Source organism: Mobula birostris, chromosome 17 (genome assembly GCF_030028105.1).
Source record: "Mobula birostris isolate sMobBir1 chromosome 17, sMobBir1.hap1, whole genome shotgun sequence".
In the NCBI taxonomy this organism is placed as follows: Eukaryota; Metazoa; Chordata; class Chondrichthyes; order Myliobatiformes; family Myliobatidae; genus Mobula; species Mobula birostris.
The window spans coordinates 56,817,127-56,844,708 of NC_092386.1; the positions used below are offsets into that span (position 1 = coordinate 56,817,127).

The window sequence follows — 27,582 nt, forward strand, 5'->3', positions numbered from 1 at the left end:
CGCAAGTTCTTGCCTTGCATCATTAGTCCCTTAGGAATTACCCACTGCATCAATCTACCTACCTTCCACGTGACCTTCCTCAAGGCCACTCAACCCAGCTCAGCCTGCACCTCTGCAGCCTACGATGGTGGAATGTAATCCAGTGTACACTGTTCACCACAGAGGGACCACACTGATGGATTCACATTGTTGTGCATGCGGTGTGCAGTACCTGCTTGACTGAGAAGGGTACAGCCTGGAGGAGAGGTTTGGATCCATAGCTCATTGAGGCATTCCACAGGACCCATCTGGATTACCCAGGGCCGTCGGCTGCCAGTAGTAGCAGATGTGGTCCTGTGAGGCCTGCACAGCCACACTCCTCCCATTCTCAAGCCACTATCAGGTGTCACCTGCCACGTGTTTCCAACTCATTGCCTGCAGCCTTTTTAAACCCAGCTCTCTTCCAGAATCCTTGGTCACTCATTTGAACCAGCCAGCCCCAAGCAGTTGCTTTGAGTCTTCAGTTTCCTGTGGTGTTAGCATTTGTTCTCTCTTGCTTTTTGGCCCCTTGTGGCTGGTTATTTTGCAGTTTATTATTATCCACCACTGAATCGTCTCCGCTGCCCTGCATTTGGGTCAAGCTTCCTCCACATTTCCTGATTGGTGATTGCCACGTACTCAGGGAGATTTGCACAAGTAACAATGTTCAAATGATTTATGCTCCTGTCATCCCAAACGCAGTGTTGGAAAAGTATTTACTGGCTGAATTTGGCGATCCTTTAAATGACAAGTTTCATAAGTCCTGGAATACCTAGACAACCAATGTCAAATTTACTTGTATAGAAATAACAAAACATCAGGGACAGGGATTACTTCACAGTCCCGGCTCTCAGGAGTGCATTTGTCAGGTGCCATATAATGGTGATTTGCTGTTGGTTTTTACACCTTCTCATTTAACTGCCCAATACTCCCTTCTCCAACACCCTGGGAAGAGGAAGAGAGGCGGTGGGGAAAGTTAAAATTACCCCAGCAGGGAGTCTTCAATGGAATGGGTTCTATTCTCCAAACCGAGTGGAACATTTAACCACAGTAAAACATAAAGCTCTGTCTTACATTTCGAACTTTGTTCTGTGGGTTAGCAGCCATCAAGTATTGATGGATTGATAATTTAATGGCTTTGCAGAAATCTATATGGTAACCTTATACTGTGTTGTGGTGTATTAAATTTTGTAAAATATTGGATGAAGTTCTGAACAGCTTCAAATGACACTTTAACTCTTGGTTAGCTCAGTGCCAAAGTGTAATGGGCTGGGTTGATAAGACCCAAAAGACCCAAACCAATTTGAATGTCTAAGAGTTGTGCAAATATGCGTACAAGCACAGTAAAGTAACTTAAGCCTAATTTATTATCCTAAAATAAAAAGCACAAATATACCACACAAAATACCACATAGTAAGTCACAAAGATTTCCATAGAGATTTCAAGGCTCACGATTCTTAGTCTTCACTTGATTGTTGCTTTCATTAGGTGATTTGTTTGCCACTGTGGTCAGAGGAACTTTGAATTCTGACTCATGAAATCACCCTGGGTCTGTCCCTCGGTCAAAGTGGATTCCCAAGAACCAAGCTAAAGGTGCCTCAGTAAACAGAGGTTCAATTCATAAGCATAGTGAGACACACAGCGACAGACGAACTATTCGATCTTTTGTTCTCACGTCACTAACTCAGCACGGTTTCTATTGTAACACTGCCCTTTTGGCATGCATTTTCCATCTCCCATTGTAATTTGTACACCACATCCTTACTACTGTTTGGGGGTCTGTATATAACTCCTTTTAGGGTCTTTTCCCCCTTGTAGTTCCTTAGCTCTCTTCACAATGAAAACACCTTCTGACCCTATGTCACCTCTTCCTAATGATTTGATTTCATTTTTTTTTACCAACAGAGCAACGCCACCTACTCTGCCTTGCTGCCTGTCCTTTCGAAACAATGAGTAGGCGTGGACATTATGATCTCATGTGTCTGTAAACTTCATTATATTTTTTCACTAACGGCATGCCAATCAAGAATTTGTTGGTATATGTGATTTTGCAGGTACCTGTATCTCACTTGCCAGACCCATTCAATTAAAATCACTATTCTGAATTTATGCTTTTTGTGTGATTTCCTGTTAAAGCTTAAATGTGTTTTTTGCTAGGTTGGATCATAGAACAAGGTTGCAATCTAATTGGTCACCTTTTTATCGAATGTGGAGCAGGCATGAGCGTTCACGTGGCCTTATCCAGCTCCTAGTTTATATGTTTGCTTGATAATTGTTTAACTATTGTTATTAATACTATGGAGGAACTAACAACAGAAGCCTTTTCTAAAGGTTCTCCAAAACTGAGACATTTCATAAATGATGGCATCTGTAAAATGTTCTTCTGGTTTCAACATTAAGCAATTGCTGATGTGCATTTATCTTGAAGCAACACTGCAGAGAGAGTGAGCAGTTTCAAGTACCTGGGAGCCAAGACCTCTGAGGACCTAACCTGGTCCCAACAAAATGATGCAGCTATAAAGAACGCAAGGCAGTGACAAAACTTCATGAGGAGTTTGAAGAAATTTGGTATGTCGACAAAATCACTCATAAACTTCTATAGATGTACTGTGGAGAGCATTCTGATAGGCTGCATCACTGTCTGGTATGGCGGGGAGAGCTACTGTATAGGACAGAAAGAAGCTGCAGAAGGCTGTAAATTTAGTCAGCTCCACCTTGGGCACTAGCCTACAATGTACCCAGGATACCTTCAAGGAGCGGTGTCTCAGAAAGACAGCGTCCATTATTAAGGACCTCCAGCACCCAGGGCACACCCTTTTCTCACTGTTACCATCAGGTAGGAGGTACAGAAGCCTGAAGGTACATACTCAATGATTCAGGAACAGCTTCTTCCCCTCTGCCATCCGGTTCCCAGATGGACATTGAACCTATGAACACTACCTCACTTTTAAAATATATATTATTTCTGGTTTTGCACGAGTTTTAATCAATTCAATATACATATACTGCAATTTATTTATTTACTTCCTTTTTTTCTTCTAGATAATGTATTGCATTGAACTGCTGCTGCTAAGTTAACAAATTTCACGACACACGTTGGTGATAATAAACCTGATTCTGATTCAAACGAATTTTAACCAAAAGGAATTCTGATCAAGTCACAGATGCCTCATGATGCAATATTCTCTCATTCCCAAGTATGAACACAGTATAGTGAGAGCACATTCTACTGAACACCGACTCTTGTCATGCCTACAACACTTGTGGAACCAAACTAGTTCACCAGTACGAACACCTTGAAGCCCAAGAGCCACGTTACTGTTGCACGGATATCTGCATCCAGACCACTGAGGACGTCACTACTTTGATTAGGTATTTTATCCTTGCCTGTCTGGCTGTTGTCGGCACTCAAGAAATTCACAAATTTTAAGAGGTAAGAACCCAAGGTGTTGTCTTCTTCCTTTTCGGCAGTGTCTGGAAGACCTGAGAAAGAAGGTACTTCCTTCCTGCCTCAGGTTACTGATACACTGATCGCTTTAGCTGTCTGCTTGTGATTTCATTCTGCTAATAAATGGACTGACTGCCATCATTCAGCTGAGGTCATGGGGGTTAGAGGTCCAGGGTCAAAAGTCAGTGCGAGTCTGGAGTTCAAGGCCCAGAATTCAAAGTCCCGTTATCGGCGAGCCTGAGGCTGATACTGAAGTCAGTAAACCTGGAAGTTGGAAACCCAATGTCTACAAGTCTGGGCCAGGGGTTAGAGGCCCATGTGCTGCTTGTCCTAGGCTTGGAGGCCCGTCTGTGTGTGTGAGTGAGTGTGTGGGTGGAAAGGGGCTCATTTTGTTGTTGTTTTGCTCTGTTGCTGTCGCTATTGTTGTTGCTTGTGTTGTTCTGCTGAACGCTGTGAGCATGCTATGTTGGCACCAAGGTGTGTGCTGCATTTCACTGAGTAGTTTGATGGACATGTGATCAATAAATGAACCTGACTCCAGTCGTCACTTGAATTCCCTTCAACAAACTTTTACTTCTCAGGCTGTGCTATTGGTTCAACCTGTAGAACCATTAGAACGGGCTGTTAACGTTAAGGACATGGTCAGGCACTGTAAGGCTAAGAAGGTTCATAATTATTTCGATTGTTATTCAAATTTTAAGTGAGATATTTTATATTTCCCTTTATGTTTTGTAACTTCAAAACACTAAACTATTTCAAACGAAGCTGCGGGGATTCTGAGAATGTGAGTCTAACTTTGTCTTTATTTCTAGTGAGGCACGCAAGTATCATGTGATGACGCATGCAATTAACTTATTTTTACATATAACCCATAATTAATTATTAAAAAACCAAAAATGCTTAATTAAACTAAATGCATGTGTGTGTGCACGTGCGCGTGCCCACACACACACACACACACACACACACACACACACACACACACATAGATATATATGCAGGATTGAAATATTACTATGTCACTTTTTCCACATCTGAAGTTGGTGTACATGCTTAGAGTCAGGTTAAGGTAAAACTATGAAACAGCGGTGTCACCCAACAAAACCTCAGTTATTTTAAACGAGTGTTGCAAACTAAATTTTTAAAGAAATGTTGAACTATCACAAAAAAAGAAGTTACAACTTTTACTTGATTGCTCTCTGAATGGGGTTGGTAAGTGGTTGCAAGATCATGAATGCTTACAAATTCATGATTGGCATACAAGTACTGTACGAGATTTTTCTTGAACAAACCGAGGAAAGTTCTCAGAGTTCGCAGCAGGATCTGGACCAGCTGGAAAACATGGACTGAAAAATACCAGATGGAATTTAATGCAGACAAGGGCGAGTTGTTGCACTCTGATAGGACCAATCAGGTAGGTCTTACACAGTGAAAACGATAGGACCCTGAGGAGTGAGGTAGAACAAAGGGATCTGGGAATACAGGTCCATAATTCATTGAAAGATGCATCACAAGTAAATGGAGTCATAAAGAAAGCTTTTAGTACATTGCCTTTATAAATCAAAGTTATGTTGAAGCTGCATATCATGTTGGTGAGGCCCAATTTGGAATATTGTATGCAGTTTTGGTCACCTACCTACAGGAAAGACGCAAGTTCGGTTGAAAGATTAAAGAGCAAATTTACAAGGATGTTGGCGGAACTGGAGGTCCTGAGTTATAATGAAAGATTGAATAGGTTAGGACTTTATTCCTTAGAATGTAGAAGATTGAAGGGAGGTTTGATTCAGGTACAGAGGCTGTGTGGGACTACAAGTGGTCATGGATTAAGGATGAAAGGTGAAAAGTTTAAGGGAACATGAGGGGAAATTTCTTCACTCAGAGCATCATTTGAGTGTGGAGTGAGATGCCAGTGCAAGCGGTGCACGTGAGCTTGATTTTCACATTTAAGAGAAGTTTGGACAGGTACATGGATGGCAGGGATATGGACGGCTATGCTGTGGATACAGGTCGGTGGGACTAGGTGGTTTAAGTGCTTCGGCATGGACAGTGTGTGAAATGTGACACAACTGACAGCTATCTTTGTCAATATGCCACTTGTGAGTCCAACTATGGTAGTAAAGACTTGTAACACAGCTGCTGCTGAAATAATGAATTATGTAGCTGAAAAATCTAACAGCTATATCCCCCACCTAATATTTTGATGGATGTAATTTTCTGAGCTCACAGGAGAACAACATAGCAATATTAAAATGGAACTATATTTCATGCAAACTTACATAGAGGCTTTTAGAAGCTTACCTGAATACATGTCATGAGGGGGCCCTGGTGATCGACCCAGAGCGCTGTCCACAGCATCTTGCGGTGACGTAGCAGGCTGCAGTGGTTGAATAGTGAGGCAGTCATTCAGCATGTCCCGATCCGGCTCGTTACTGGATCGTAACTGTGTAACAAACACAAAACGAATCAGAGAAGAGGACAACTAAAAGCTTTCACAACAGATGTCAAAATCTGTTATAGATTAAAAATACATTATTGGGGCGTGCAGTGAAGCATTTACTCCCGAAATGGATTATTAAATGAAATGGGCTATAACAAATCCCTTATTGTTAACTCTGCAAGAATGATTTATTATGCTCTACATAGGAACTAAAGAAGCTGTGCAATGCAGTTACATATTTAAATATGAATACTTCAGAATGGTAAAGGAGAAAATTATTCAGTTTAATTTAGCCTGCAATTTTGACCTCCCTTATGACAGACTGACACTTCGAAATGAAGTGTATGAAGCATGCTGACAGAAATGCAATTTACCCTTAGTGCAATAACCAAATCAGATCTAACAGGTGCATTTCTTCCATTCAGTAATAAATCTTTCTATCAATTCATTTAGAGACCTTTCATTAAAATAGACTACTAAATAGAAGTTATGGACAATTCTATGTTGGACCTGGAGGCTGGTGGGGTGGTAGGTGAGGACAAGGGGAACCCTATCTCTAGTGGGGTGGCAGGAGGATGGGCTGAGAGCAGATGTGCATGAAATGGAAGGATGCGTTTGAGAGCAGAGTTGATAGTGGAGAAAGGGAAGCCCCTCTCTTTAAAAAGAAGACATCTCCTTTGTCCTGGAATGAAAAGCCTTTCCGTAACTTCCACCACCTCCAATGGGATCCCACCACCAAGCACATCTTTCCCTCCCCCCCCCCCCAGTTTCTGCAGGGATCGCTCCCCACGCGACTCCCTTGTCCATTCGTACCCCCCCATCCCTTCCCATCGATCTCCTTCCTGGCACTTATCCTTGCAAGCAGAACAAGTGCTACACCTGCCCTTACATTTCATCCCTCACCACTATTCAGGGCCTCAGACTGTCCTTCCAGGTGAGGCTGCTCTTCACCTGTGAGTCAGCTGGTGTGATATACTGTCTGGTGCTCCCAGTGTGGTCTTCTGTATATTGGTGAGACCCGACGCAGAGTGGGAGACCGTTTCACTGAACACCTACGCTCTGTCCACCAGAGAAAGAAGGATCTCCCAGTGACCACACATTTTAATTCCACATCCCATTCCCATTTTGATATGTCAATTCATGGCCTCCTCTACTGTCGAGATGAAGCCACCTGTTGTTCCTCAGGTTGGAGGAACAACACCTTATATTCCGTCTGGGTAGCCTCCACCTCATGGCATGAACATTGATTTCTGTAACTTCCACTAATACTCCTCCTTACCCCAACCCCTATTTTACTTATTTATTCATTTATTATTTCCCCTCCATTTTTCTCTCTCTCTCTCTTTCCCCCTCACAATCACTCCTTGCCTGCTCTCCATCTTCCTCTGGTGCTCCCCTCCCACTTTCTTTCTCCCGTGTCTCCAGCTTTGTTTCCCTTTAGCCAGTTAACTTCCCAGCTCTTAGCTTCATCCATCCCCCTCCTGTCTTCTCCTATCATTTTGGATCTCCCCCTCCCCTCCCTCTTTCAAATCTCTTACTATCTCTTCTTTCAGTTAGTCCTGACGAAGGGTCTCAGCCCAAAACGTCGACTGTACCTCTTCCTATAGATGCTGCCTGGCCTGCTGTGTTCAACCAGCATTTTGTGTGTTTTGCTTGAATTTCCAGCATCTGCAGATTTTCTCGTGTTTGCATGAATACTTGGTGATGCCTTTCAGACTTTCCAACAGTCCAGCCATTTTCTAAGCCTTCATCAATGAAATCCTCCAAGGTATGCTACACAGGTTTACCCTACAGTGTATTCATCTACTTCAACAACATAATCATTTTCTCCAGTCCCTTAGGGTCTCCTTGAAAACCAGCTGTTGTGCAGGTTAGAAAAATGCCAGTTCCATAACTCAGTATTTCTCTGAAACAGCTACAGCACTTCTTTGGTTTCTCCAACTTCGACCGCCATCTCAGCAGCAACTACAGCCAAACTACCAGTCATCTCACCTCCCTCACCAGGTCACCTACCTCGTGGATAACCTGGTCCGCTGCTGCGGACTATGCTTTCAAGGAGCTCAGGAGACACTTCACTACCACTTCCATTCTCCACTATCTGAGCCCTCCTGACCTTTTGTGGTAAAGGTTGACGCACTTAATGTGGACACTGGACCCAGCCTCTCTGAGCAAGGACCAGATGTGAAGAGACACCCTTTTGTGCAAGTTCAACTTGGCATTGCACCGTTATGCTGTAGGAGATAGGGAGCTACTCACCATTAAATGGGCCTTGGAGGAATGTACAAACTGGGAAACACTGAGCGCTTCTTGATTGGACTGACCACCAGACCTTCATATCCATTCAGTAGACCCGCCAACTCAACCCACAACAGGCTTGCAGAGCCGTCTTCTTCAAGCAATTCAACTTCAGCATCTCCTACTAACCCACCTCAAAGACACTAGGGCAGATGTCCTGTCATGGCAGTTCAACCCAGCTGAAATAGAGATTGTCCCTAAGTCCATTATTCCATCCTCACAGATCCTCACCCCAATTGCCTGGGATCTTGCGAACCAGATCCATCAGGCCACGCTGCACGAGCCTGCTCCAGCTGACACACCTGATAACTGCATGTACTTGCAGACAGCAGTGCGTTCTGAGGCACTCCAGTTAGGCCCGCTCTTCACCCCCCTCCTCTGGCCATCCAGGGTCATGACGGGCTCTGCACTTTCTGCAACACCAGTTCTGGTGGCCTGCCATGATCCAAGTTCATCACTGCCTGCTGTCAATGTACCCAGTCCAGTTCTCCAACCAGCGACCCACTTGGCTCCTGTGGCCTCTACCAGTCCCCAGGGGCCATGGTCCCACATTTTCCTGGATTTCGTCATGGGTTTTCCACCTTCTGATGGGGCACAGTGATCATGGCAGAAGCAGACTAGCTCTCCTCATTGCTCTCTCAAAAGTTTGTCAGCTGCTGAGATGATGGACTTGTTTCTCCAACATGTGGTTCACTTCCACAGTTTCCCTCCGGGCATTGTGACAGACTGGGGCCTACAATTTCTCCCCCACTTCTGGTGAGACTTCTGGTCCCTGCTTTGCATGTCAGTGAATTTGTTCTCTGGCTTTTGTCTGTCTGGTCAAACAGAAACAGCCAATCAGCAGGTGGATAAGTTTCTGCAATGCTTTGCCGCCTCTAAACCATTCCACATGGAAGAAGTATCAGCTCTGGGCTGAACTGTTACCGAGTCTACACACCTCCTCTGCCACAGGTCTGTCACCCTTTGAAATGCTTCATAGCTGTCAGTCCCTGTGGAGGAGCCAATGGTGGAGGTCCTTTCCGTGAGGGCCCAGGTTCACCACTGCTGGAATGCTTGAAACAGGGCATAGAGGGCCATCCTAGCTGCCAACCGCACCTACTGCCGCCAGGGTAACCGCTGTTTGTGGCCAGCTAGACTACTTCAGCCTTGGGACCATGTCTGGCTGTCCACATGAGATCTGGCCCTGCGCATTGACTCTTGCAGGCTCTTGCCCCGGTTCATTGGTCCCTTCAGGATTATCCACCTCAACAGTCCAGCCACTTACCATCTCCAACTGCCACCGTGCCTTAGGATTACACCCACTGTTCCTTCCACATGACCTGCCTCAAATCTGTTGTCCATGGACCACTCAACCCATCGGAGCCTGCACCTCTGGAGCCAAGGGTGGTGGAAGGTGGTCCAGTGTATGCGGTTCGTCCGTTGATTGATTCGCATCATTGTGGATGGGGTGTGCAGTACCTGGTCGACTGGGAAGTGTACGGCCCAGATGAGAATTCTTGGGTGCCTTCCAGTTCTATCTTGGATCTGTCACTCCTTGAGGAGTTCCACAGGATCCATCCGATCATTCTGGGCCTTTGGCTGCTAGGACGGGTGGTCCTGTGAGGGCTGCACAGGCAACCACCTCCCAGTCTTCACCCCGCTAACAGGAGTCATTTGCCGCTAGTTTCCAACTCATCACCTGCAGCCTATTTAAACCCGGCTCTCATCCACAGTCCTTGGCTACCCAAAGAACCGGCCAGCCTCAACTAGTTGCTGCTAGCCTTCGGTTACTTAGTGCCTTATTATGTGAAATATTGTTCTCTCACGTTTTGTGTACTCTTGTGGCTTGTTATTTTGCAGTTTATTATTAAAGTTATCACTCCCCACTAAATTGTCTCTGCTCTCTGCATTTGGTCAGGCTTCCTCTACGTTTCCTAACAAGAGCATGTAAATGACTGAAGAGCAAATGACTTTCCACTGGCTTCCCGCTTCAGTGATTGTGTATTGCTCAAAATGATTGGCAGCATTCAAGACCAATCAACTGCTCAATTGGGACTCGATTCACAAACTTAAGTAGTCTGCACATATCCGCAGAGCGTGTCAAATGCAACATGTGCGTAAGCAACTTATCAGCTGCACATTTTATAATCACAATTTCGACTGCCTGAAAGATGAGGGCAGCAGGGGCTTTGGAACATCCCACCGTTAAATTCATCTCCAAGATACTCCCTATGTAACAGAAGTATTCAGCTCTACCTCCATTGTCACTAACTGCAGCTTTAAGAACCTTGTTCTTAAGATAATTAGAAACGTGCTATGTATGGTGGCCTTAGCAGTGGTAATCTGATGGAAGTAAAAGAACCATGATCATCACCATATCTTAAAAGATAAAAGACTTTAAAGTAATTGTTACATGCACATCAAAACATACAGTGTTTGCGCTAATGACCAACAAAGACTGAGGATTGAGCTGGGGGCAGCCTTCAAGTGTCACCAACATAGCATGCCCACAAATTAATCCATAGGTCTTTGGCATGTGGCAGGTAATTGGAGCACCCAGAGGATAGCCACGAGGCCATAGGGAGTTCGTACAAACTCTATACTGACAGTGGTGTGAATTACACCCACTGGTGATCACTGGTGCTGGAAAGTGTTCCGCTAACTGCTACACCACTGTCCTATGCTACCAAGTCTTCAGACAGAATGCCTTGAGTCAAACTTTTGTGATGAATTTACTTATTCTTGATGGCACCTGTGCAGGAGTTGTATGTCATTTAGCATATTTGTATATTGATAGGTGATTAGTTTGCATTTTTGGGCAGCTTTGGAGGATAACCTCTCAAAATGTATCAAGTGAACATTAAACATTACATCTGGCAATCAAATGTAACTTATGTTTTGTGAAAACTGAACACATTAATAGACATTTAAGATAAAAGGGAAATAAAATGGTATGGCAAGGAATGAGAAAGAGGCATTGAGGTCATGATCTTACTGAATATCAAAGGAGTCCTGCTCCTGCCTTATTTTGCTGCTTATTGTGTGGTGTCGGGTTTATGTTGTTCAGCCTGTTTCTCCCATTGGAACATTGTACTGAAATTGTATTGATTTGTCACTGAGCATCAGGTAAGAATGCTTGGAGGTGGTGGCACATTGTGTTGTTTCCTGGCTGTAGAAATGGTTCAAAATAAACCTTTTAAACTTTCAGGTTATTCCAGTTTTATTTTGGAAGTACTTAGCTCATGAGAAACCCATTTATATGGGTTCCTAGCATTAGAAATATCATTTTATACCTGCCAGAAGGAATTGTGCCTGAGTTGCTTCTTATTAGAGAGAAGGCCAGGAACAGTATCATGACTCTCTGTAAGCATGTCTAAAATGTTACAGGTGTATTGATGACAACAGCATACTATTAACTTAAAAAAGTATTTGATTTTACAATAGTATGCTTTTTGAAAAAATTCCTCAATTTAACAAGGTTGCCATTGATAGCCCAATGAATCACTTTTTAATTTCATGATGGCTTGTGATAAAGGCTTTAGAACTGTTTAAACATTTGCAAACATTGTAAAAAATGTGAAATGCCATAAAAAGTATGATGGATTGAAATCCAGATTGCCTGCCTTTTTTATGAGTTTTTGCCAAAGTCTCATTATTTCCATGTTTAAAATGCAAAAGGCTCCTTCAGTACTTCATGAGGAAACAAGATATAGAATATGGTAGAAATCCATCAAATTGTCTCAGTGGGTTATATTCATACATGTAATACATCTCAGGAGCAAAATTAATTGTGTTAAGTATTGTAATGGTGCATTTATTCTATCCAATCAGGTAAAGTATTCATTCAAGTTAACTTCATTTCATTTTTCCTGCTGCTTAATTAAGATGATTATCATACTATTGCTGCATATGAATTTTTATTCTGTTTTACAGAAAAGCATGAATTCAGTTTAATTTGGCTTAGGCGGTCTTTCAGCTACTCTCATTTCCTTGATAAGTAGATGTCCCGAACAAAAACAAAGCAATGAAAACGTGCTGAACCATGGGTTCAGATGAATCAAATATTTACAAGGGACATGAAACACAAAAAAAACAGCACAGGAATAGGCCACGCAGCCAGCAATGTATGCACTGACCAAGATGCCATTTTAAACTAATCCCATCTGCCTGCGCATGGCATATATACTTTTATTCTCAGTTTATTCAGGTCCCTAAGTGTCTCTTAACTGCTACTATTATATCTGCTTCTACCACCTCCCTTGCTGGCATGTTTCAGGCACCCTACCGTCCTCTGTGTTAAAAATCTTGCCTGGCAAATCTCCTTCAGGTTTCCCCACTGTCACCTTAAACCTATGCACTTTAGTATTTGGCGTTTCCATTCAGGGTAAAAGATCTTGACAATCTACCCTGTCCACGCCTCTCAGAATTTCATATACTATCAGGTCATTTGCTCAGTATTCCAGAGAGAACAATCCAAGTTTGTCCGAGCTCTCCTTACAGCTAATACTCTGCAATCCAGGCCAAGTCCAGGGAATCCAGGGAGCACTTTATCTCCGGCATGCGTAATTCTTTTAGCTTTAAGATAATGACAGTGAAGGATAGGACAGGTCAACAAGTTAGGTCCCAAAATGGAGTTGGGGTAATTTTGGGGGAATTAGGCAGGATCTAGCAGAGGTTGATTGATGCAACCTGTTTGAGGGAAATGGAATGAATGGCAACTGGGAGGCTTTTACGAGTGAGATATCAAAAATCCAGGGAGAGTATGAAGGGTGAACCTGGCAAACTCAGAGAATCTTCGCTGAAGAGGGATATTGAGGCTTCGATCAAGGAGAAAAAGGAACTATACATTGGTTTTAGGGATTTGTATATGACTGAATCGTTTGATAACTATAAAAAGATTAAGAATACTCTTAAAAGGGAAATCAGGACAGAGAGGGTGTGAGATAGATTTGGCTGGTAAGGTTAAGGAATATCCCTGGAAGTTCTATAGATATATTAAGAGTAAAAGGGTGACTGGGGAGAAAGTGGGTCCTCAAAGAGATCTGCAGGGCCACCTATGTCTCCAAGCTGCAGGAGATGGGTGTGATTCTTAACAGGAGAACATTCATATTATTCATACAGTGCTGTTTGCTGCCTGACAGGCATTGACATGGATAAATGCCCAGCACCTGAACGAGTGCATTCTCAGACTTTGTGGGGGTGTAACAAAAGATTTGCAGAGGCTCTTGCAAATATATTTGCATTATTCATAGGCACTGGTCAATTTCCTGATGACTAGAAGTTGGCTAATGTTGTTCTATTATTTAAGAGGGGTAGCAAGGACAAACCAAGGAGCTACAGGCTGGTCAATCACTGGCAGGGTGGTTTCTGTAGGGGGAGACCTTCCAGTATTTGGATAGACAATGACAGATTAGGAGGAGTGAGAATGGCATTGCGTTTGGGATGTTGAATTTGATGAATCTCCTGGAGTTCTTTGAAGAAGTAACCAAAAGGGTAGATGAGGGTACAGTAGGAGATGTTGCCTATTTGAACTTCAACAAGCCCTTCCACAAGGTCCTGTATGGCGGCAGATATGGAAGGTTAGATCCCATGGAATCCAGGGAGAGCTAGTTAGGAGGGTTCAAATTTAGCTTGGAGGTCAGAAGCAGATGGTAGTGGTTGAAAGATATTTCTCAGAATGGAGACTAGTGATATTCTGCAGAGGTGGGTATTGGGAACCTTGTTATTATTGATTTGGATGTGAATGCACAAGGCTTGATGAGCAAGTTTGCAGATGTCATAAAATTAGGAGGTGCTGTTGATAGCCCGGTTTAAATGTCATCGACCATTCCCCACCCAACTTCCCAACTGATTTACTGTATATCCTTCAAAGTTGCTGGTGAATGCAGCAGGCCAGGCAGCATCTCTAGGAAGAGGTACAGTCGATGCTTCAGGCCGAGACCCTTTGTCAGGACTAACTGAAGAAAGAGCTATTAGCTATTATATATATCACAAACAACAGAGATCCCACAGAGGTCCCAGGACTGAGTGTTAAATGCCATATTGACAATTTCTACTGGCCCCCCTTATCAATTGACAATTATTTCTGTCACCACTAATATTCCCTCTAATTTGTAATGACCAATGTGTGCAAAAATCTTGTGGTCCAGTGGTGTATACTGACAGTATATGTTTAGAAGCTGATTTTTGACCAATATCTGCAGACAATGACACTAGTTCTATTCCTGCTGACATTAATTCATAAGATCCATCATATGGTTTCTAAATTTCATTTCAGTGCATTCCAATTCTCGTGAGAATCCTTTGTCCACTCTGTAATGCAAGTACATATTCCTTAGATAAGGGACCCAAAACTGCTCACAATACCCTATGTGCAGTCTGACCAATGTCTTAAAAAGCCTCAGCATCACATCCTTGCTCTTATCGAGTCATAGGTCATAGAGAAGAGCAGCAGAGAAACAAGCCCTCCGGCCCATTTAGTTCATGCCCAAACCATTTTTAAACTGCCTACTCCCAGCGAATTGCACCAGGACCATAGCTCTCCATATCCCTACTATCTATGTACCTATCCAAACTTCTCTTAAATGTTTAACTTGAGGTTTCATGCATCATTTGTGCTGGAAGCTTATTTCATACTCTCACAACCCTCTGAGTGAAGATGTTTCCTCTCGTATTCCCCTTAAACTTCTCACATTTCACCCTTAACCTATAACCTCTGGTTGTAGTCCCACCCAACCTCAGTGGAAAAAACCTGCTTGCATTTACCCTCTCTATACCCCTCATTATTTTGTATACCTCTATCAAATCTGCTCTCAATCTTCTATGTTCTGAAGAATACGGTCCTAACCTATTCAATCTTTTCTTATAACTCAGGTCCTCCAGACCCGGCAACAACCTGGTAAATGTTCTCTGCACTCTTTCGACCTTATTTACATTATTCCTGTAGGGAGGTGACCAAGACTGCACACAATACTCCAAATTAGACCTCTCCAACCTCTTATACAACTTCAACATAACATTCAATTTCCTGTACTCAGAACATTGATTTATGAAGGCCAATGTGTCAAAATCTTTCTTTATGACCCTATATACCTGTGATGCCGCTTTCAATGAATTATGTACCTGTATTACCAGATCTCTTTGTTCTACTACACTGCTTGTTGCCTACCGTTCACTATCTAAGACCTACCCTGGTTGGTCTTACAGTGCAAAACCTCACATTTGTCTGCATTTTTCAGCTGATGCAGATCCCTCTGCAAGTCAAGATAGCCTTCCTCACTGTCCACTTCACTCCCAATCCTGGTGCCATCTGCAAATTTGCTGATCCAGTTAATCACCCTTATCGTAGATATATCTTGACAAACAACAAAGGACTTGGCACCAATCCCTGTGATGCACCACTAGTCACATGCCTCCCACAACTGATGTGAGACTCACCAACCTATAATTTCTTGGTTTCTGCTTAAAGCCTTTTTTAAACAGCAGAACAGCATTGGCCATCCTCCGACCCTCTCTAGTACCTCTCCTGTCGCTAAGGATGTTTTAAATATCTCAGCAAGGGCCCTGGGAATTTCAGCACTTTCCTCCCTTAGGGAACAACTTGTCAGGCCCTGGAGATTACAGGCACATACAAGCTTTGTACTTTCAAAATTTTGTTTTTGAAGGCCTCCCACTTACCAAGTACACCTTTGCCAGAAAACAGTCTGTCACAATGCACACTTGCCAGATCATTTCTGATACCATCAAAACTGGCCTTTCTCCAATTTAGAATATCAACCCATGGACCAGACCTATCTTTTTGCCTATTTACTTTGCAACTAATGGTCACCGGATGCAAAATGATCCCCCACACAATCTTCTGTCACCTGCCCTGTCTCATTCCCTAATATCAGATCTAGTATCGCATGCCCTGTCATTGGGACTTCTACGTACTGATGAAAGAAATTTTCTTGAACACATTTGACAGACTCTGTCTCATCTAGTCCTTTCACAGTATGGGATTCGCAGTCAATACATGGAAAGTTAAAATCACAATATAACATCCTTATGTTTCTTGCAAAGTCCGTGATCTCTTTATAATTCTTTTTCCTCTAAATCCCTATGACTGTTGGGTGGTCTGTAATATATCCCCATTAATGTGGTCACACCTTTCTTTTTTCTCATTTCCACCCATAACTCTTACTAGTCGTGTTTTCCAGTCTGTCCTGACACTTTCCCTGACTAGTAATGTCACCCTCCTCCTTTAATCCCTCCCACTCTGTCATGTCTAAACCAGTGGAACCCCGGAGTACCGAGCTGCCAGTCCTGCCCCTCCTGCAATCAAATCTCACTAATGCCCACAATGTTATAATTCCAGGTGTTGATCCATGCCCTGAGCTCATCCGCCTTTCCTACGATACTTCTTACATTGAAATTATATTCTAGTTCTCTCAAAATGAATGCTAGCATTGTATTTGCCTTCCTTACCATGACTCAAGATGCAAATTAACCTTTAGGGAATTCTGCACAAGGACTCCCAAGTCCCTTTGCACGTCTGATTTTTGAATTTTCTTCCTGTTTAGAAAAAAGTGCATGACCATACTTTTCCCTACACTAAATTCCATATGCCACTTCTTTGCCCATTCATCCAATCTGTCAAAGTCCTTCTGTAGGCTATCTGCCCCTCCACTACCTTTATATCATCTGAAAACTTGGGCACAAAGCAATAAATAGCATCATCAAAACATTGATATATAATGTGAAGAGAAGCAGTCACAATACTGACCCCTGAGGAATATCTCTGGTTACTAGCAGCCACCTAGAATAGGTCCCCTATATTCCAACTCTATGCCTCCTGCCAGTCAGCTAATCTTCCATCCATGCTAGTATCTTCCCTGTAATACCATGGGCTCTTATCCTGTTAAGTAGCTTCATGAGCAGCACCTTGTCAAAGGTTTTTTGAAAATCCAAGTAAACAACATTCACTGACTCTCCTTTGTTTATATTACCTGTTGTTTCCACAAAGAATTCCATCAGGTTTGTCTGGCAAGATTTTCTCTTAAGGGAACTACTTTATCATGCACCTTCAAGTACCTCAAAACCTCATCCTTAAGAATGGACTCCAAAATCTTCCCAACTACTGAAGTCAGGCTAACTAGCTTATAATTTTCTTTCTTCTCCCTCCCTCCTTTTTTAAAGAGTGGAGTGATATTTGCAATTTTCCAGTCCTCTAGAACTATTCCAGAATCTATTGATTCTTGAAAGATTATTACTAATGCCTGCATAATCTCTTCAGCTACCTCTTTTGGATCCCTGGGGTGTAGTCCATCTGGACCAGGTGACTTATCTGCCTTCAGATCTTTCAGTTTCCCAAGCACTTTTTTTTAGTTATAGCAATGGCACACACTTTTGTCCACTGGGAGTCTCAAATTTCTGGCAAACTACTGGTGTCTTCCACAGTGAATTCTGATGCACAATACTTACTAAGTTCATCCTCCATTCTTTGTTCCCCTTACTACCTCTCCAGTGTCATGATTTTCTCTCATATTGCCAAATTTATGATAAATAATAGATTGGGTGGGAGGTCAGGTTCATTACAAACAGAAGGGGGTCCGTTATTATATATGTGCTTACCAATTCTGATGACAACATGCACAAAATGCTGGAGGAACTCAGGGAATCAGGCAGCATCTACGGAGGGGAATAAACAGTAGATGTTTTGGGCCTGGGCCCCTTTATCAAGGTCCTTAGTTCCTCCAGCATTTTATGTATGTTGCTTAAGATTTCCAGCATCTGCAGAATCTCTTGTGTCTTTTTTTAATAACAAACCTCTCTTGCAATCAAGACCTGAATTCTATCCTAATCATCACATTATAATTCAATTAAGACACAATCATCAATATAATGAAAAATTGAGGATTAATGAGAATCGTTTTCTACAATAAGTTCAGTGATTTAGAATAGCACTATTACTATGTGCTTTTGTCTTGAACTGCTCCAAAGATATTGTTAAGATATAAGCCAATATTTTGTAACTATATTTTTTGATTTCTTTAGTATCACATAGGTTGTAAAATTATATCTATTAGAAGTCTACGCAAATAACAAAGAGAAACATTTTACAGTTGCTTGAAGACTTTAATAGAAACAGGAATTTCTGGATGAATCAAGTTACAATCAAGCTAACATTTCAATTTGATGACCTTTCATCAGATTGGGAAAGGTTGGAAAGGAAGCATGTTTCAAGTTTCAGGGAAAGCATGAAGGTTAAGAAAGAACAAAAGTGAGTGAAAAGGACATTAAAGAGACCACAAACGCTGGAACAAACAATCTGCTGGAGGAGCATTAATGGAAGGAAAGGGAGTTATTGAGAACTTGGGTTGAAAACTGCATTCAGACTGAGTAAAAAGTGGTGAAAATCAATGTTGGAGTGGAGGTCAGAGGAAGATGAAACACTCAAGTGTTGAAGCTGATGGTGTGAAAGTGTAGGTAAAGGCAGGTGAACAATAAACACTCTGTGTGGAAGGAGCATAAACAGGTGCAGATACATGAAATCTGAAATATCACTATCAGCGGAGAAGGAAGTTTGTTTGGTTGAAATGTTGAATATAAAATCAGTGAGGCTGAATATTTGCAATGGTTGAATTTAGTGTTGAGATCAGAAGGCTGTAACGTGCCAAGTCAGAAGATGAGTTTCTGATTTCCATTTTATTTTGGTCTTAATCAGAACGTTGTAGTAGGCCATTGACAGAAAGTTCAGAGTTAGATTGGATGACTACTTTGCATAACTATAGTCCTGAAGTTTTTGAAGCAATATCTGTTTTTGTTTTGTCATGACTACACATGGCATTCAGTATGATCAGAGACATAACTTGTCAATGGCTTAACATTGCTTAATGTAAAATCAAATGATGACTCCAACTGTATGAACATTTAAAAAAAAGTTGATGTTAATAATCTTCAATTACAACTGACATAACACTAAGGTTAACTATAGAACTGTAAAAGTATATTTGTACATGGTATAATCCACTGCATTAAGATTTCAAATTATGTAAATGTAACCTTCAGTTGCTACCTTTCATGCCTCTGATATTGTGTAATGCATAAACTTTAAGACTGTCCACTATTGCGTTTACTTAATTGTCAGCTGAATCCCTTTCAATTCCTTTGTTGTTTTCTTTTGGCCTCACTAAAAAAAATTGGTCACTCATGGTCTGAAAAGTTTTACAACAAATTGTGTGATTAAATTCCTTGAACACTTTTGCCTATTACTAATCCTCTTTTGCCAACATCCTTTTCAGTTAAAATTGCTGCACACCAGGGTGCCAGATTTATTTTTCATTCCTGACAGGAAGTGGGGTGGATTAAGGTTTAAGGATTAAAACACTTACTCTTCATTGCATTTTTGTACACAATGTATCCTAGATACTGTGGGCTCTGTTCAGTGACCCTCAGCCTTTTCATACACCTCTTTAGACATTTACAAAATATTTTAAATTACCTTTGAATATCTTTTGTAAATGTAGATGCTGTACAACAAATTCATCTTGCTTCTTCATAGAATGCATCATGTTTTTTTTTAATTTAGCCCTAACAATTAATAGCCATTGTTTGAAGTGACAAACAAAAAGGCACAGAAGGCAATAAAATATAGTAGGATCATTTTCTTGTTACGAGCTTTTATTTTAGTGCTCATTCACCACAGGATTAAGCAGTTAACTATATTCTCCAGGAGGAAAGAACAGAGAAATTTTAACATTCAATAACAAAGGTCTGTACTGTTTGCAAACACATTTTAAACTATATTAAACAAAAAAAATTCTACTGGAAGTAATTTAACCTGAATAATTATAGAATAAGCAACTTATGGATTCTATTCAGATTGAACGCAAGCTGCCAGTTATTTAAATTTCCAAAAATATAGGCATTTCCTTTCTTAACTGGAAATTATGGAAAGAACTATTGTGATGTTATAAATACTGGAGGTGAGAGCTTAACAACACAGAAATTATTGTCCAGTTTAAAACATAACCCATGATTATTTACCAGACGTACAAAGAAAATTTGAATATACTCTTTTTGTGGAAAAATGCATCACTGGATTTATTATTTTATGTACCATTCCTGCTAATCTGGTAAGGTGAACTCCATTTTTAATGCAGTCACTAGTGTATTTGCACTAATTGGGTTAACAACTCTGTTTAAATGACATACGGTTAAATAAGTTAACTATTATGTTAAAATAGCATACAGGAAAAAATAAATTCAGAATGGGGCTATTTTTAATTTTCAACATCAGCTATATAACATGGCGTGGAATAAGATCTGGCCATCATAAAAACTACTTTTACTCTACATTTCAATTTCATTACCCAAAAAGACGTACCTAGAGATGATGGAGTGAAGACTTTTGTGCAGCTATGGTCACTGGTAGTCCACCATTTCCAATGTTCTATTACATTTTATTCACAAATCCTGGATTCCCAGATATGTTTCAATTTTCTAATGTGATTGGAAAATTGTTAAACTAACAACTATGACAACTTTGCCCTGAAATGGACCCTTCCAAGATTTTGATTGTGTTTGCTTGTGAAAGGTTTTATATAATTAAAGCTTTTCTTGTGAATGCTGCTTATATGATGTTATATGGCTGTGATGCTGCTGCAAGTTAAACTTCTCATTGCACCTATGCACCCTTGTATACATGACAATAAACCTGACTTTGACAATTTGCTGATGAGCGGCTTAATGTGATAATGAACTTTAAACAATTAATGCTCATTTAAAAATACAGTATAATTCCAATTCAATTTACTGTCTATGAAGATTTTTTTACATGCCTTAAGCATTTATTTTAGAGTTTTCAGTAAATGCTAAAGAAATGTTTGATCTAAGGATAGTGAAATGTTATTCCCTCTAGAGCATAAAATGCTTGTCTCACACACAACTATTGACATTGATTCACATATAGAAATGAATGCATCAACACTGATTATATTAGAATGCTGATTTGATGAAGACAGACATGAAAGCACAGAGGAACATCTGGAGAAATTTCTGAAACACCGGTTCGCTGCCGCTGTTACTGGGCGATTGAGAATCTTCCGGAGGGAAGGCCCGAAAATCCCCAGCTTTGCCTGCTGCTGGTGACCGAGGCTGAGGTTGAATCGTTTGGATAGAGATGGTGCTTGGTACTAGGAGTTGGAGGGCTGATCGGAGGCTCAAAGTTTTCAGGCAACTCAGAGTCGGACTGTGGTCGGGCATGGCAGGGAGAGTTTTCTTCCTTCTCTCGTCTGCATGAGATGTGGGACTTTCGAGAGACTTTGAACTTTTTTACTGTGCCATGGCCTGTTCTTCATCGAGTTATGGTATTGTTGTACTGTTGTAACTATATGTTATAATTATGTGGTTTTTGTTAGTTTTTCAGTCTTGGTCTGTCCTGTGTTTTTGTGATATCACACCGGAGGAATATTGTATCATTTCTTAATGCATGCATTACTAAATGACAATAAAAGAGGACTGCGTGTCCTCATAATCTAAATCTAAAAAAAATTCAGGAATAAACAAATGACTTGAATTTATACTATTCCTTCACTTATGGCTGTAGAATACTTCAGAGCAGAAATATTTCATTCTGGTTCAAAATGCTTTGGAAAACTGTGACCTGGTGGCGTAGAGAAATATTTATTTCTAATTCACTTCTGTGATCCTTCACAAAGAAAGGGGTGGTAAATTTTTTTGCTATATAGTGGTGATATAGAACTTGCTGGTGATAAATTGACATTGATCACTGTTGTGGTTTGTTGTTTATTTAGTTAACATTTAAACATATTCAGATTCATATAGATGCGATTTCAGTCAAATAGATTTCTTTCCAATGTATTTAATGATTCTTTAATTGCTGAAGAACTTTAATAGTCATTATATATTTTCAGTAAATAATTTGCTGTTGACAGACTCTATCAAAGAAAGTGGCTCATTAAAATAAATAGCTGTTGTGGTTGCTTTGTACGGTACATGTAATGGTAGGAATGTACACATTTCTATTTACTTCCCAAACTATGTTAATGTAAAGCCTTATCCAACAGTACAACAATATGTTTACTTCATATTTACTTTAAGAGTGAAACCTGTTTTTCAAAATTACATTTTTGAAAGTAATTTGAAAAGTGCTTTTGTAACAAAAATGCTGACTTGACTCAACAATGCACAAGTGACAATCTAATTTTGTTGGCTCACCGCCCTACTATGTGTAATAACTCTGTGAAGGCCCAGCATGGAATGCAAACCACAAGGGTAAATAATGGTCAGTGTAATTTTTAAGCCCTCTTCTGTTGAAGAGAGGATTTGTAAACACACTAAAAGTGAATCCATGACTAACAGAGTGTGACAGGCAAGTCTTTTATCCGTTACAGGAAACTGGAATCCTACTGCTACTCTACTGCTTCATCGATTCTTTATCTCCTTGGATTTTTTTGTGGTTATTTTCATTTTATGAATTGCACATTTTTGTATAAGCTTTTTGACCTCATGCTGGAATTCATTTTTAATTAAACTCATAATTCAGTTTTAGGACAATTTATTGCTTCTTCAGTTGTTTTATTATTATTGGTGGTGAATGCTAGTACATGCCAAAGTGTAACTGGAATTTTCAACTAAAACAAAGATGTCTTAGAAGCTTTGCATGCTGGTAGAGTCCACTTCAGAGGGCTTACAGTGGTCAAATCTGTCTACACTTCAGAAGATGAGCCCATTACCAAACTGCTCAGAAGTGATTTAGTTTCAAATATAGAATGTGTTACAGCCAGAGTGAAAGGCAATTTGTACAATTGTCTGCATTTTGAGAGCATCCTAAAATAATGACTCTCTCCTTCAATATGAAATTGTTTGCATGCCCTCACAGTATAGATGTACCCAACTCCAGTGAAGTTCAGGGATTGGACCAACAAAAAAATGCATTGAGAACTATCGGTATGGAAATTTCCAACTTTGGGAGCCAGTGCAATGGTTAGAAACTTTTGGTGTTGCAGTAGCCTTGTGAACCAATATGTATAAGGACCCACATAAGTAAACATCCATATTTAGATTTAGCAGGACATTTAACTACCAGAAGAATCTGGATGAGAAAATCATTTGGAGGCTAGATTGTGATGCAGCTGGCATGACCAAATCTCCCTCTATATTGTGAAATTATGAAATGGAGATGCATACGTATATGTCGGGTGCAAGGAAGATTGGTTTGTGAGGAAGTGGCTTCTCTTCTCCTGTGTTTGATAGTACTTCCTCTATTTCCCATACTTCTGCCCTTGGATTTCACCTCACTCATTTCGCCCTCCAGTCTCCACATCCAGTACACCATTCTTCATTTCAGACAGACGCAATGGGATCCTATCACCACTTGCACCTTCTCCTTCCCTTTACCATCCCTTTCTGCCTTATGCAGGGATCACTCTGTCCCTTACTCCATGGCTCAGTCCACCCCTTCCCACCCATCATTCTCTGATTCCTGGCACTTCTCCCTGCAAGTGTCAGAGGTTTATCATTTCCTGTCCTACATCACCGCCATCCAGGGACCTAAACAGCATTTCCAGGTCAGGCACCTCTTCCCAACATGTCTACTGTATTCTATGCTCGTAATGTGGCATCCTCTACGTCAGCGAAACTAAGTGCAGATAGGTTGACCAATTGTAGGGCACCTGCACTCTGCCCACAATGGCTATCTTGAGCTCTGATTTGCATGCTATTTCATCTCCCTTTCCCATTACCGCTCTGTACTATCTGTCATTGGCTTTCTCCATTGCCAGAATCAGGTCAAATACAAACTAGGAGAATAACACCTTATATTCTGCCTGGATAGTCTATAGCCCAAAGGTTAAAAACATTGAATTTTCCACTTTCAGTTAATGCATGCCCCATGTGACCTTCTCATTCCTTCTGATCCAGTCTTGTTCTGTCACCCTCCTTTGCCCAAACCCCTCCTTCTCCCAACTCCTGATTGATCAGGTTTGGTCTCATCCCCACCTGCCTATAACCCACGCATTTAACCCACTGGTTTTCCTAGCTCTATTCTCAACTGATTCCATCTGTCCATCATTATTCCTTTATCTAACTCCACTTATCATCTTTCCTATGTATCAGATTCTATCTGCAGCCTTTTGTGCCTCCAACTATCAGAAACAAGTTATTATCACTGACATATCTCGTGAACTTTGCTATTTTGCTGCAGCATTAAAGTGCAGTACATTCAGAATGGTGGAGGGAAAGAAGCTATTCCTAAAATGTTGAGTGAACATTTTCAGTCTCCTACTTTGCCTGCCTGATTGTAGTAATGAGAAGAGGGCAAGTTCTGGATGACGAGGGGCTTTAGTGATGGATGCCACCTTCTTAAGGCACCATCTTTTGACGATGCCCCTGATGGTGAGGAGGCAAGTGCTCACCACGGAGTTAGCTGAGTGTACATCGCCCTGCAGCTTTTATTGGTCCTGTGCATTGGAGCCTCGATCCTAGGTGGTGGGGTGACCAGTCACCATGCTCGCCATGATATCTGAAGAAATTTGCTACAGTCTATGGTGACATAACAAATCTCCTTCTCCTCCCACTGGCTCTATCTGCCTTTTCTTTTCTCTTCTTAGCTAGTTCTAACTATGACCCACCCACCACTCTTGCTCAAATTTGCTTCTTTCGCTCCCCTGTCCACTCCATCTCCTCATCATCCTCACTCTTTTTCAAGCAGAAAGGATTTACACAGTTTAACTTGGGATCATGCTTGGCTCAGACCTTGCGGATTGAACAGTACATTGCTGTGCTGTTCTATGTTCTAGCCGCTCCTCATCTCCTTCCAACTAAAGTCTACCAGCTCCATCAGAACTCTTACTCTTACCCATTATACTGGCTGTCATTCTTCTTGGGTGGTGGGGTGGAGATTTGTCTCTACCAAAGGTGCTCCTTCCGTCCGCTAGCCTGCAGGTCACCCTTGGGCAATATGTAGCACCTGCTTAGCCCCCTGATCATAGGTTACATGAAGCCATGGGAACAGGTGGTGGAATGTCATATGAGCAGCTGGTGCATATCACAAGTCCTGGTTATGGGACCACCGATGCCAGGCAGACCATCTCTGAAGCGTATTGATAGTGGCATATTGATAAAGACACTGCCCAGAAGAGGGTAATGGCAAACTACTTCTAAAGAAATAATTGCCAAGAACAATCTTGCTCATGGAAAGACCATGATTGCCTACATCATAAGACATGGCACACAATGAATGAATGATCATTCTCCTAAATTCTCAGTCTTAATGAAGGATCTTGACCTGAAACTTTGATCATCCCTCTGACTCCACAGATGCTGAATTCCTGGAGCAGTTTGTTTTGTCTTTTATTGCTGCAGGAATCTTGTCTTTACTGGCACTGCATTTACCTTTTTCATAAAGAAATGAAATATTGCAAGAATAGGCAGATGGGAAAAGTAGACCATAAGACCAGAAGATATAAGAGTAGAGTTAGGTCATTTGGCCCATTGAGTTTGCTGTGTTATTTCATGATGGCTGATCCATTTTTCCTCTCAGCCCCAGTCTCCTGCCTTCCCCCCATATCCCTCCATGCCCTGGCCAATCAAGAATCTATCAATCTCTGTCTTAAATGTACATAATACTCCACAGAGGCCGGTGGCAATGAATTTCACAGATTCACCACTCTCTGGCTAAAGAAATTCCTCCTCAGCTCCATTCTAAAAGGACACCCCTCTATTTTGAAGCTGTGTGCTCTAGTCTTAGACACTCACACCATAGGAAACATCCTCTCCATATCTCTGCTATCAAGGCCTTTCACCATCCAATAGGTTTCAATTAGGTCACCTCTCATCCTTCTGAATTCCAGTGAATGCAGGCCCAGAGCCATCAAACACTCTTCATATGACTAGCTATCAATCCTGGAATCATTTTCGTAAACCTCCTTTGAACTCTCTCCAATGTCAGCACATCCTTTCTAAGGTAAGGGGTCCAAAACTGCTCACAATATGCCTAGAACCTTCTGTAAGTGCTTTATAAAGTCTCAACATTACATCTTTGCTTTTATATTCTAGTGTTCTTGAAATGAATGCTAACATCACATTTGCCTTCCTCACCATAGACTCAACCTGCAAATTAACCTTTAGAGAATCCTGCACAAGGACTCCCAAATCCCTTTGTGCCTCAGATTTTTGTATTTTCTCTCCAGTTAGAAAATAGACAACCTTTTCATTTCTTCTACTAAAGTGCATGACCATACACTTCCTGACACTGTATTCCATCTGTCATTTCTTTGCCCATTCTCTGAATCTGTCAAAGTCCTCTGTAACCTCCCTATTTCCTCAAAATTATTTGCTCCTCCGTCTATATTCGTATCGTCTGCAAAATTTGCAACAAAGCCATCAATTCCATCATTCAAATCTTTGACAATAGTAGCGAATAAATCAGACCTTGAGAAAGCTGCGTGCGCAATAGACCTCACAAACAAGAGAAAATCTGCAGATGATGAAAATCCAAGCACCATACACAAAATGCAGGAGGAACTCAGCAGGCCAGGCAGCATCTAAGAAAAAAGTACAGTCGATGTTTCGGGCCGAAACTATAAAAGTCTTATCTATAAGGTAAGATTGTATAGAATTGGGATTAATAGATTAGCAAGGAATGAGAAGGTTGATTAACCAATAGAAGGCAGAGAGTTGGGATAAATGGATGCTTCTTTGGCTGGCAGTCAGTGATGGGCGGGGAGCCCCAGGAGTCATTACTGGGCCCACAAATGTTCATAATATGCTTTTACAATTTGGAAGATGGGGCTAAGTGTAGCAGATCTAACTTTACTGATGACACTAATTTGAACAGGAAAGCAAATTGTGCAGAATATGTGGCGAGTTTGTGGATATAGATAGGTTAAGTGAGTGGGCAAGGATATGGCAGATGGAGTATATCGTGGGTAAACCTGAGATCATCCACTTTGGAAGGAAAAATAGAAGATTAGGTTATTATATGCTGTAAATAGTGAAAGATTGAAGCATGCTGTTGTACAGAGACACTTGGAAGTCCTTGTATATGAATCACAAAAGGCCGGATTGTAGGTGCAACAGGTTATCAAGAAGGTAAATGGAATGATGGTCTTCATTGCTAGAGGGATTGAATTTAAGAGGAGGGAGGTAATGCTGCAAATCTACTAGTGAGGCTGCACCTGGAATACTTTCTTGTCTCATTTCTTGAGGAAAGACACATTGGGATTTGAATGTGGTGTAACTGAGGTTCACTAAGTTGATTCTGGAGATGAGAGGTTTAGCGTGTGAGGAGAGATTGAGTCACCTGGGATTGTACTCACTGGAATTCAGAAGAATGAGAAGAAATCTTATCAAAACATATAAAATTATGAAAGGGTTAGATAAAATAGAGCGGTATACAAA

General features: G+C 41.2%; 1 protein-coding gene across 4 annotated transcripts in view; it reads right to left on the reverse strand.

Annotated features, from left to right (window-relative positions):
* LOC140211696 (zinc finger protein GLIS3-like) overlaps positions 1-27,582 on the reverse strand; it is a 496,720-nt gene that overhangs the window by 110,581 nt on the left and 358,557 nt on the right. For all 4 annotated transcript variants that reach the window (XM_072281766.1, XM_072281767.1, XM_072281769.1 and 1 more), the window contains exon 7: positions 5,766-5,907. In XM_072281766.1, the coding sequence (XP_072137867.1) occupies positions 5,766-5,907 (142 nt within the window). The remainder of the gene's footprint in view (positions 1-5,765; positions 5,908-27,582) is intronic.